Source organism: Ctenopharyngodon idella, chromosome 5 (genome assembly GCF_019924925.1).
Source record: "Ctenopharyngodon idella isolate HZGC_01 chromosome 5, HZGC01, whole genome shotgun sequence".
NCBI classification, from domain to species: domain Eukaryota; kingdom Metazoa; phylum Chordata; class Actinopteri; order Cypriniformes; family Xenocyprididae; genus Ctenopharyngodon; species Ctenopharyngodon idella.
In genome coordinates this window covers 21048615-21062031 of record NC_067224.1, presented here as the reverse complement: position 1 = coordinate 21062031, position 13417 = coordinate 21048615, and the positions used below count along the sequence as shown (strand labels likewise).

The 13417-nt window shown below is 37.6% G+C and overlaps 1 protein-coding gene across 6 annotated transcripts in view; it reads right to left on the bottom strand.

Annotated features, from left to right (window-relative positions):
- The window catches only part of wdfy3 (WD repeat and FYVE domain containing 3), an 80382-nt gene that overhangs the window by 28293 nt on the left and 38672 nt on the right, over positions 1-13417 (bottom strand). For all 6 annotated transcript variants that reach the window (XM_051893612.1, XM_051893610.1, XM_051893611.1 and 3 more), the window contains 9 exons: positions 11930-12101; positions 10150-10364; positions 9073-9185; positions 7920-8154; positions 5182-5282; positions 2495-2713; positions 1943-2124; positions 407-638; positions 87-247 (listed from right to left, as the gene is read on the bottom strand). In XM_051893612.1, coding sequence (XP_051749572.1) covers positions 87-247; positions 407-638; positions 1943-2124; positions 2495-2713; positions 5182-5282; positions 7920-8154; positions 9073-9185; positions 10150-10364; positions 11930-12101 — 1630 coding nt within the window. The remainder of the gene's footprint in view (positions 1-86; positions 248-406; positions 639-1942; positions 2125-2494; positions 2714-5181; positions 5283-7919; positions 8155-9072; positions 9186-10149; positions 10365-11929; positions 12102-13417) is intronic.

Genomic DNA, 13417 nt, shown 5'->3' with positions numbered 1-13417 from the left:
AATAATTAATATTTAATTGAAATTACTGCATTAAATATATATATAATTTTAGCATTAAGAAGCAGGAAGAAGGTGAGACTGCTTACCTGTTTGGCAATGGCTTTGCTGTCCAGTTTGTTGTAGACCTTTCGTATCTTGGCCACAGTGAGAGTAGATACAGAGTGAGCAAAGAGACTGAAGGAAACCTTCTCTTCAGGGACCAATGCAACAGGACAGGGTGGCACAGCCTCGGTCTTTGAGTCTTTACCTGGAGATATGAGAAGAAACCCTGTCACAATCCTAAGCCACAACTAGCAACTACACACAAGATAAAATATTTAATTAATTTACAATAAACATCTACGTTTGATATTAAGCATCTTTTGATCTCTAGTTATCTACCTAGTGTAACATAACAGGTACTTACACGGCAGGTAAACAGCTTGGAAACTGCCTACATAATTGGGTCCCAGCTCATAGATGGCAGCCACACTGGCAGCAGGCAGCACCTCCTCCAGAAAGTGAGTGGGCCCCAGTCGCCAGACCAGAGTGGAGAGCTGGCGCTGGGCTGGTGGTGTGCCGATGTAGCTGTACACCGTGCTCACCACAGGTGGGTTTGTGGAGGCAGAGCCACCGGGAGCATTGTGAATGTAGTGCAGCTACAAAGACAAGTGCAATGAGAAATAAAAGAGGAGAGTGTGAGTCCTCAATAAACTAACGTCTTTTAAAATCTGAACAGATTTTAAAACACTAGATATCATACACTTGCCGACATTGTAATTTGTTGCAGAGGCCCGGTTTACACCTGATATTAAGATGCATTTTGGTTGACTGTATCACAAGTGGATGGATGCTAAATAGAGGTGTAAACAGGGTCTAAAACGTTTTGAGCTTGTCCACCTTCGACAACTTCCAGAGGTAGTTTAAAACGCATTTGACAGGACTGCTTTTAACTGTAGATGCTCATGTGGTTGAATGCGTTTGAACAGCCTACTCTCCGCCTACTTAGTTGATGCATAAACATTATGGGAAGTGTGCTAGCCAGGCAGGATTTAAACTTTGTCGGCTGAAGGCACAAGTTTGGTTTGAAGATGAAATACCAAGCACAATGTTCTTTCACCATTCCTGATTTCTAACATGCACTCACCACGCTCAGTGTAGTCTTGCAGCTACCAGAGCAGAACATTGTGTGAGCTTATTTTGTCCATTAGATCAAAAGATCTGAAAAGCCCATACTTTTACCCACCCATAGACCCTTTCCTTTGAAGAAATCAGGACCGAAGTCCTGATCCAATCTACCAAAATGCACTTTAACACCAGGTGTAAACAGGGTCTGAGAAAAACTGGGCAACATACACTAAACAACAGAAGATCATGCACTACCAGACTTTTAAATTGAACACAGCAAACTCACACAGAAACATGTGCCTCATAGCTAGAAGATGCATGACAAATGAAAACAATAAGTGTTTTAAAATCAACTCAAAAAAATCAAACATGTTTAATATCCACTGACTGGATAGATTTATAGTCTGAAGCTAAAACATCAAAGCGTTCCCATTAGACACTACGCAAATTTCTTTAAAATCGGTCCAATTCAAATCTGCAAACTGGCTCTGCCATCATCTCGTCCAGACTATAAATGGGGGGAAAGACTTTAATCACTTTTGTAACTGGCCAACAGCTGAAGTTTTTCCCACATTTGCTGCTTAAAATGATTTGTGTGTGACGAACAAGTAAGGAATAAATATGTTTTGGTTAATCTGTTGGTTAATCTGTTTAACAGAAAGGTTCAGATCTATTGATTGTTTAACAGTAGTCTTGGGAACTGGTGATTTGGCTGCTAATGAAGCATGTGGAATCACCAGATTTCAGATCTGACCTTTGTGCATAAAAGATAATTATGCCACAGTACTTTAGTTAAAACAAAACAGAGGTGTCCACATCAGGAGCTGGGCCACACCTTGACCGTGCTGACCATCTGACCATCGATGTAGAGAGTCGCCATGCTGTTCTTCAGCATTCCTTTGCTCATAACCAACACCAGGTGGTGCCACTGTCCCTCGGTGATGAGGTCAGCACAGCGGAAGCGAGCACAGCAGGGCAGGATCTCATAGAAGGAGGACTCCTCACTGAAGTCATCCACTGCGAGGGGAGAGAGGAAATGATGTCACGTCACTAACCACAGACAAAGGAACTTTTCCTCTGCGTTTCAGAAGGAATAGGCTCTTAAATGCTACATAAAATTACTTAATTGTCCATCAGCAGTTTTCCTACAAAACGCGTGGTGACATCACAAGCTAAATTAATATTTAAAATTTGTTAATTACTTGTTTAATGTGTTCACAAACAACCGCAAAAAAAAAAAAAATCATTTTAAAAGTTTGTAATTGATTTTTTATATCTGCGTAAAGAGGAAGAAAGGTTGAAATGGTCATCTGATTTACAAACATTCCACATCATTAAAACTTTGCTGACTAAAGAGCTAGAAGAGGAAGTTGTAGGAAACACTTGCCGTAGGCCTGAAGCAGCTCTTCCTTGGTGGACACAATGAGAGATCGGTCCTTAGCGGACAGCACAATGGCCAGGCACACGTAGTGCTGCTCAGATGAGGTGGCCCGTCGCACCACCGTGAGCAGACGCACAGGGTGACTCTGGGGTGGCGTGCTGAAGCGCTCAACGCAAAACCACGTCGAGTAGCTCAGGCCAGATGGGGGTGGAAAGAAACGCTCTCCTGGAGAGATGAAAATGAGGATATTTAATATGAGTTACTTTCCCTTTTTGCAACATTTGCATATAGAATGAAACATAACAGTAGCAGCTGTCCAGTGTTACATGTATATTAATGTTGATTAATTTCAGAATAGCTTTTTATTGGACAGATATGACCTCTTTTAAATTCTGATGCTGCTTGAACAGGCGATGAACTTATTAGACAAAGTATACAGTGGGTTCCCAAAGTCTGAGACCACTAGTGAATTTTTTTTTTGTTTGTTTGTTTTTCATTACAAATGATACTGCTGTTCAAACATTTGGGATTGGTAAGATTTTTTTTTTTTTTATATATATTTTTGAAACAAGTCTCTTATGCTCTCCAAGGCTGCATTTATTTGATCAAAAATACAGTAAAACAAGTAATATTGTGACATTATTACAATTATTACATTTTAAATGCACAATTTATTCCAGTTATGACAAAGCTGAATTTTCAGCAGCCATTACTCTTCATGATTTGAGATAGAAATCTGCTGTAAAATAGAAATACCAGCGATTTGAAACCACGTTTTTGAAGCTGTCTTTAGATCACTACAGTTTTAAAGAGAAAATACTCAGCAATGGTGTTGACTTATGAATTTGTACAAGGTTTGTCTTAAAGCATATTAAAACACCACAAAGCCATATAAACAACATTAAAAACTTGATTTTCACCACAGAGGTACTTTAATACATGTTTTGTATTTTTGTATTTATTTTAATCTTTTATTTTCAAGTTCAAATAATTTTTTATATGGTTTGGGGACCAACATCGTCACTGAATAAATCTGGACTTTGCATAATGATCTATTACATCAAGCGCACATTCTTGAAAATTTATCCTAAGCTACTTGGATACACTAAATCCACTTTGGCTTGTACCCTAAACCCAGGAAACCCCTGGAAGAGAGACAGGAACAATGAACTAGACTGCAGGGAATCTGAATGAAACTCTCTGAGCAAGAAATGATGATGTCATCGACGAAAATAGGTCAGAGGATATGATGCAGGAGTCTATCTATAAATACTGAAATCATCCATTTACATTCAACAGAGAGAGAGAGAGAGGAGATGAGGGAGAGGAAATAGGGAGGATGAACGAGAGAGAGACAGTAAAATAAAGAAAGAGAGGAGGTGAGAGAGAGATGGAGAGGCAGCGAGCCCTGAATCACATCATTAATACTACATAGGCACTTGTACGCCCACTCAGGCCTGCTGTGAGCCGGTGCCGCTCGAACAGGAGCAAAGGCACACAAACAATTTCTGTCAAGCTCTGTCAAGTTTACCTCTTTTCTCTAGACTCCACCATCTTTGCAAAAACTCCGTCACAGCGCTGTGCTCCTGTTCCCTCTACCTCCCGCCTGTCATGAGCCAAGACGCTTCTAAAATTCTGTCAAGCTGCAATGCCATCCTTTGCTATCCCACGTTTGTAAACTCAAAAACTTGTTCAAAAACCTGCTCAAAAATTGTGTTTCACAGTTTGGAAAACTTGATTCTTTTTGGTCAATCACATAACAACTGATAAACTATATTTTACTATTGTCCATGGCAATATACCACTGCTATTTTCATCTCTCTCATATCGTTAGAATAGCTAATTGGCACCATCTTGTGAATCAGACTTCAGTAATGAATTTAGTAAACATTTAAATCCGAGAAGTTAAAGCAAGCAATAAAAACATTGTTGGAACATGAAAAGGGAGAATTTAAAATAGAGGAACATGTAACATTATAGCTAAGGCTGCATTTCTTTGATTAAAAAAAAAAAAAAAAAAAAGTAATATTGTGTTTTTATTATTACATTTTTACAATTTAAGATATCTTTTCTAATATATTAAAAAATCTATTCTAATTTAATCCTGCAACGACAATTACTAAAGTCTTTAGTGTCACATGATCCTTCAGAAATCACTCAAATATGCTTATTTGGTGCTCAAGAAACATTTAGTATTATTAATGTTGAAAACAGCTGTAATGCTGAACATTTTTTTTTTCATTTTCAACAAAAATATTCAGCAGCACATATATATAGACGAATATCGTAATATTGTTGCAGCCTTTGTCTTGTTGCTGAAACACTTGTTTTCTACATTGTAACATTATTTTTCTAAGCATGATAATAAAATAATATTAACTCAAATACATGGACATGACCTATTGATTATTCTGGTAAGTAGCCTTGTAATAAGTGGGATAATGTACACTGAGCTGATCATTACTTTGATTCTGGGATCCCGATCACCAAGACGAGTTTTATTGTGTGATAATGACCTGCTCCTTGTACATTATTCTTAACTTAATGGATGAATAACTGCAGCATACTTTATCAATTTAATCTATAATTTCTTCATACTTTGGGCTTTATCTTCATAAAGATTTCCAAAGAATGGGAAGATACTGGCTGCTGTCATGCAAATCACAGGGGACAGTGTGTTTATGAGCACGTACCGTTTCCCATGCCACTGACCACCGCCCCGTCACTGACTCCAGATGTGTTAGCATTGCTGGACGGTGCATTGTGAGGGGCCAAACTGGGCAAAAACAAACAGCTGGAGAGAGAAGATGGGAAAATAAAAAATGAATTTCAATTTATCAGGAATCCCAGCATCTCATACATTTCACACATTTTATTCTCGTCTCTCAGTAACAGTCGTAAAATGTGGGAATATTTCACATTTGGCTTAAAGAGGAGATGTTTATTTGTGGGTGTCATGCCTTATGTAACAATGACAGAGTGTGCTCATCATAACAGCACTGAATTACATTGATTACAAACATCACTTATAAAACTTATTCAAACACCAGCAGATATTACTACATGTTAGAGAAGCAAATAATGAAAATAGGTGCGACCCAATGGAAAATTCCTGTCAATCCCTGCTTCATTAAACATTCTGCCATTCATTAAAATAAAGAGAAAACCACCAAGTGTCACTCAAACAGCTAAATGAGTCTCTTTGGAGGCTAATTAACCCTGACAAAGGAAGCCTCATATGTCATTTTAATATTGAAAAAACGGTGGCGTTAAAAAAAAAACATCCCACATCATACTAACAACACAAGCATACACCCAAAAACAGTGAAACATTAACACCTCCCACCAGACATGGAAGTGTGTGAGCAAGGGTTCAATTCAGAGACACAAAACTGCTCGCGAAAGTAAACTACATATGACAAAGCCTCCCTTTGGGAACATTTGGAGACATCCTTACTTGGAAAAAAATATTTAAGTAAAACCAAGCTCATGTACTTGTACTCGTAAAAATACCCGATACCAAAGACCGATACCTCACGTGACGTAACTGACAGAATTTTCCGTGCAGAGACACCGACGACAGCAGCAGAAACAATGTCAGCCTCAGGGGTGTGAAAATACTTCAAAATTAATGATAACAACCCACACATTGCGAACTGCATGCTTTCAATCACAATTCGTTATCGATTAATGAAGGCGGGATAGGCGGAATCGCGCTGAATGACACAGATCAGAAGCGCTACCTCTCGCTCGCGCGCTCTCTTTCTTGCGCGCGATCCCAATTCTCTCAGACAGCGCGCGATCAGTTCTCCTTGCGCCTGAATGGTCAAATGAACACATAGTTTTCAAAATGTCCATCGTGTGGAGTATCTCATGTAAATACAGTCGATTATGGCTTAAGTCGACGTAAACATTTGGGTGAAAACAGGATATGTGTCAATATCCATGGATTCGGTCTTAAAGGGACCGTAGCCTAGATTTGTCATTAATGTTAATAAAACAACAAAAGATGTTAAATAAATGTATACATGGTAAATAAACCTAATGCATCTGAAAAACAAGTTTATTTAATTTGTATCTCTATAATATTTGTTCTATTGTTTGTAATTTGTCTGTAAATTTCTTTTTATATAACAACAATTATATATATTGGTAATTATGCCCTTTGAAGGTTATTGGACACTGAAATTTTTGTTCTTTAAGTTTGTGACAAGCACATAAAAATTATTAATTTTTTCATTAGAGTAATAATAAAGAAGCTGTCCTACATTCATTAGTCTCACTGTGTTGTGCTTGGAAAACTGCAACATCAAAAAAAAAAAGAAAAAAAAAAAAAGAGAAATTAATAAATGTATAGGCATCTGTATCGGCGAGTACTAGAAAAAAAGTATCGGTACTCGTATTCGTCCTTAAAAAATGGTATCGGTGCATCCCTAATAGAAGCCTATGTATATGTGTGAACAGGGGGGTTAATGTCCACCACCTCCTCCCTGTGTGCTCCCTTATAACCCAAAAAGCTCTTATCCCAGCACCATTAGGCTGGTCTGCAAGGCCCAATACAGAAAGTGTTTACATGAATTTTTCATGAAGGCAGATGGGGAACGTGCTGTGTCCGTGTGTGTGTGTGTGTGTGTGTGTGTGTGTGCGCGCTTGGTTTTCTCAGTATCCGTGAGATGAGGGCCAGTACAAGTGATTTTTACATCTTCAATTATTCTAAGCTGCATGTTCTATTCAGATGTAGGAGGAAGTATTTAAAGACACAAGAGGATTCTGGCTAAGACACATAAAAGATACATCATTTGGTTTGTCTGTGCAGTTGTTGCAGGTTTAATGGGAATCGTTGTATTCAAGTCAGTAGAACTGCTGCACAATTGTTCAAGCAATAGAAAGGCCATTGGGAAACTAACAAAATTCAATCTGTGCGCAAATAATATTACTTGAAGCATGTGGGTCTCCATTATGTGTGCTGGGTGCAAAAACAGAACCGTTGACCCATTTCATACACATAAATCTCCCATTTAAGCAGCTAATAATTTGGAAAGAAGACAAATGATGATCACTGTGCTTTCATAATTAATGAAAAAATGAAAAATTAAAGATCTGTTATTTTCAGTTTTAGCACGTACCCTGATGGGATTATGTTAAACAGAAACAGATGGAGGCTCAGTGTGGATTCTTTGTTGCGCTTTGAACTGTGATACGTTCGGAGATGTAAGCGCATTTCAAGCCTCTGTTTTTCTGTGAGCTTTAAACTAGGTCAAGCTTTTTAAAGCACAACACCAGATAAATGTTTGATTGATGCATATATCTAGTTAACAAATTTTGAACAAAAGCCAATGAATCCAAAATAGGTGTCTGCTTACAAACAGTGACTGCGCAAACAAATCTTTATCTTCAAAAGATAGGCTGAGACTAGCACTGACAGCCTTACCCGAATCCCTCTAATGATGTGTCGAACTCCACGAAGGCGGGCGTGACGGAGGATCCATGGAGACGGATGTCATGGGGCGTCGTCATGGAGACCAGGCACTTGACTCGGGTGAGGGGCACAGTGCTGCCCTCAGCTGATCGCACCAGACTTCGGCTGATCCGGTACTGGCTATTGTCTTCATTAATTGTGAACACGCTATCCGGCCCAAAACCTTCCATGGACAGGGTCATGCTGTCTGGAGGTGCAAAAGGTCAAATATACAGTCAGTCTGGTCCCGTAAAATCTCCTGCTCACTTAGTATTACACTATTAACTTAAGATTAGAATGAGTTAATGTTCAATTGTGATGTTACATAAATAACAGTTATGACTGTTAGTATAAGTGACTTTATAGTTCACCTCAACCGCATTATTAGGCACAGGAATATGTGCTGTTTTTGTGGGGGTTTTTTAAGAAACATTAGGAAGCACAATTTCTGTTTCTTTTAGATATGTTTGATGAACTACTATATAACATTAACATAGCATTTAAGTGTTTAAAGATTGAAGCAATGTAACAGAAAGGTAAAAAAAAATATGCTTAAGGTTTAAAAAGCAATGTTGTAAATGTGACATTCTACAAGCCGAGAAATGTCCTGTCCTGAAAAACCTTTTAATTCAGTTTAAATTAGAGTTCTCTTAAATAACTTCATTCCGAGATAATCTGTTGTGGATATAACCAACAAAAATATCCGCTTTCACTAGACCCTGGACCGACAGCAGGATTCCTCAGAGACTTCCTACTAAGCAAGCAGGAAACCTTTAAATTAGCAAGGACTCGCTGGACATGCCGAGAGCTTGGAGAAAAGTAATTTCACTGGTAATTAGGGAAGCTGGGATCTCATCTCCAGCAAAACCCTGTTCAATTGAACGGCTCTCAGTTGGCAGAGCTGAGGAGAGCGAAAGGAGAATGTTTTGTTTGATTCTGATGGTGATTGATGGCATTTCACCAAAGACCACAGTCAGTGAAGCCTGAAGTAATGTCCCTCCTTTCACTGGCCCACAGAGAAACCACAGAGACAAGACCACATAAAACTGACACAAACTGTTTACGGGATGGTACAAAAGCACACTGACAGTTCTAGCAGTCTTTATGTAATCTTTTTTTTCCTTACTTCGCATTTCAGCTTCATAGCTGAGGGAGCTCGGCTTGTGGACCCGGTACTGCTTCAGGAGCTTTTTGTCCCAGGCACCGCAATTCAGAGGATTCCCTAGTCGTAAAAATTCCCTGGAAAATATATAAAAACATTTTATAGAGACAGCAATAACCCATCACAACACATTAAGAAAACTAATCACAACAAATACGTTAAGGCAACGACTGTAAATGTTAAATGCAATTAAAAATGTATTAAAAAAACAACAATTTTAATTATTATTATTATTATTATTATTTCTACTCATTACAAATAATAATAACAATACACAAACACTTAAGTAATATTATTATGATTATTATTATTATATATATTTGCAGAAAGATTTTTCCAGAACTGACTGTTGCTTGACATTTAAACCAAGACACAAGCCAGGGATTGATTTCTCAAATGAGATGGAGTGAACTGCTGTTTTGTTTTTTATTTTGTAGTCTGCATCCTCCATCACGTTAGACCAGCCATGCGGAAAATTGAAATCGCTAATCCGTTTGACTTGAAGAAGACCCATGGAGAGCTTTGAATAATATTAAGATGTGTCAAATTTGATCATTTTCCTTTTATGCAAACGTGCAGCTGTGATAAGATCGAATCAGAAAAGACTGAATCGTGCAAAGTGCAGACAGATTTTAACTGACTCATCTGGTCTTTGTATAAACAAAAATCAGTTCATGTTGGAGGCCAATCGATAAAAAGCTGGAGGCAGAAACATGTTCCATTAAGATACTATTCATAAATATTCATCACTTATTCACGTATTCATCAATAAATATTGCTGAGGCCTTTAGATGTACTGGACAAAGAGCTGTCCCTCCAAATCAACACTGTATTAGTCGTGTACTATACTATATATGCTGTATTGTATTGTAGTAGCAGCAAGCAGGGCCTCATTGTTCTTAATATTATATTATATTATATTTTATTAAGTTATATTATATTATTCATTTTCTTGATATAATACTTTATATTTATATCTTTTCCAGTCTCTTTCGAAGAAAAATTCCGTAATAAAAATCTTCTGAGCAAACCTAGACTCACCTGAGCACCATCGGCTGTAGGGCCTGGGAGGCTAGTCGCTCAAACATCCTCTGCAGAGGTGGGTGGAGTGGGTGATCTTCATCTCCCAAAGCGCAGCTACAGCGCTGAAGCAAGCGTGAATGCAGACCTGCCTCACACAGGATCTGCTGGTTCCTCTCCGAATGAACCAACAGCTGTAGAATGTTAGCAACAGCTAGCTGCAGGTCCAGAGCATGCTAAGGAGCAGAGCAAGGGTGAAGTGAGCTGCAGGACACTTAGTAGTACACTTCACTTAGTACCACACTTAGTTCAGATAAACACTGAAGATCTGAAATTTAAAATTCACACTGCAGTGGTACAAGCCAAACTTAGCATGCTATCGCTAGTCAAGTAGGTTCTGTGGACAATCCTCATCACAGCGACAACAAAAACATCAGTGTATCAGATTCTCATTGCGAACCCTGCAATAGTGTCCAATATAGTGTCAATAGATCATTTTTTTTATATCCTTAAACAAAATTTCTTATAGGCCTGATTTCAGAAGACACAAAAGGAATTTTCTGGGTTACATACAAATTCATTTATGTCATCAGCACGCCACATTTGCTATCGATTAACACAGAAGATAATTTAAATTTGAGCCAATGTGTTGCCTCACTTTCTTCCATCGAAGCACGCAACTCTCTAGATATTCTCTGTACCTCTCAAGGGAGCAGCTTAAATTTGTTTCTGTGGTAATCATGACAAACACGACAAAATCCTGTCGAAAGTGCTTAAATGGGAACAAGCCTTAAGTTTCACACAAAATACCCAAAAGACGGCTTTCATTCTGATAAAATTCCTCAATTTTGACAACTTACTGTGTAAGTGAAAAACAAATCATGTTAAGGTAACAAATCTTTAAACTGAAGATGTGTTTTGGCTTCGTCTCAAACCTAAGAAGCACTACGTGGGAATTTAAAGTGTATAACATGGCTGCACATTGAAACAGCCTTTATCCCACATTATCACTAAAAAGTTGGTAGGTAAGATTTTTTTTTTTTTTTTTTTAAGAAGTCTCTTATGCTCACCAAGGCTGCATTTATTTGATCAAAAATACAGTAAAAGCAGTAATATTTTGAAATATTATTACAATTTAAAATATCAGTTTTCTATTTTATATATTTTAAAATGTAATTTATTCCTGTGAGGGAAAGCTGAATTTACAGTCTTTACTCCAGTCTTCAGTGTCACGTGATCCTTCAGAAATCATTCTAATATTCTGATTTAATGCTCAAAACAGTTGTGCTCCTCAGTGTTGCCAACTGCTTTCAATTAAAAGTAGCTAAAACTGGTAGCTAAATGTCACTAGATGATATCATAATGGCAAATTCATTGATCTATATAAATATGAATATAGATCAGTTGGCAAAATAAGAATCAAGATAAGGTTTGTCCAAGAAGTTGCTAGATTTGTCCTTAACTTTTGAAAAAAGTCTTAAAAGGGGCAGGGAAGTCATATAAATGTCTTTAGGCACTTATTATCAATTATTATCAATTTAATGCATCCTTACTGAATAAAAGTATTAATTTAAAAAAAAAAATCTTACTGACCATAAATGTTTGAACTGTAGTGTATACAAAAAATGTTGAGGTAGCGTCCTAGATACAGCAAAGTATATGACCATATTTTATGCTGACAAGCTCAGCAACACATTCTCATCTGTCCTAGCTACATGCCAACATTAAAATTTTGTGATAGGCATTCCCAAGCAGACACCAAACAATGTGTCAGCTCACTATGTCTACAAGCAGCTCATACCTCAGGCTGTGTGTCAGAAGAAACGGAGGGTAGGAGGTCAAGCATTGCCAGCACTGCTCCAGGGTGGATGACTACAGGGTCTGAAGAGTGCTGGAACTGATTCCCCAAGTGCAGCTTTAGGTCCGTTATGGCTTTACTAGGAGCAGAGTTGGATGAGCCGTGGTAGCCATGTCTATTCGGAAAGATAAGATCACTTAATGGCTCTTCTTAGTCTCATTACTTAGTGTCAGTGTCTGAAAAGTGTAATTCACTTATACGTTTTGGCTTGGCACTTTTATTCAGATAAAAGCTAAAACAGCTGAAAAAGACAGCTTATTTTAAAGAAGGATTTCTGTTTGGTCGTAGTTAACTTACTCTTAAATACAGCACTGAAATGCCATTTAAACAATATCCGCTTTGATATAATGTTACTTATGAATCATAACTCCCCACAGAGAACTTGAAAAGCAAAATGACTGAAAAAAAAAAGAAAGAAAAAAAAAAAAAGCTGTCAGCATGACCGGAGGAGGGGAAATTTTTGCAACTGCAAAGCTTTACGGGTAAGCAACGTAGCTCAACACGGCAGATGAGATGGTGCAGAGGAAGATGAAAACATGGTCAAGGAGATGATCAAGGAAAAGAAAAGAGAGGAAAATTGGAGACGGCAATCACTCTGATCAGAGGGAGATGAATAACAGCATCTTAAACAGATGTGATGCTCTACGACAAGCAATTTGTCTGTTAACACTGAAAACAAAAATGTCTGGCACAGCACAATGACAGAACATATTTTATGTTTAATGAACAGCTATAAGGAGCAAGATTTTGAACCAAAAACATTTCTGGGTGGGCAGGGCTACCATAAATGACATTTAGCTGATATAAAATTTATATCAGCTAAATGTCCTGTAGCTAGTTGGGACTTGTTAGAAAAAACAACAACAACAACAACAAAAAACATTACATGGCAGAGATACATTTTATCACATCAAATTGTCATATGGTGTCTGGTTAAAACACTTTGTAAGAACTGAAGAGATAGTTCACCCAAAAATATAAAATCGGTTACGTCATTATTTTTATTGACAATTCCTAGTGATATCTGTTCAGATTAATGTATAATACTAATATTCTACACAATTTTTTGTCTAAATAAATTTAAGATAATGACACTATAATATTTAGGCAATTATATTTAGGCACAACATTATGATGTACAATATACAGCTCTGCATAATTCAATTATGTTAAAAGATTTACAATACCATTCAAATGTTGACATTCTTATAGTGTAATTACACAAAAAAAGTACGGAGTAATATTAATTAACTATATGTTTTATATAGACAACTTTGACGCTCCTCACGAGTGCTTGCACAGATACACACGGGAGCTTTTGAAACCAGGTGTCCACTGATAGACGCCTGCTTTCAAACGCTCCCATGTGTATCTGTGTAAGCACTCGGTGAAGAGCGTCAAAGATGTCTATATAAAACATGTTTTTGAAGC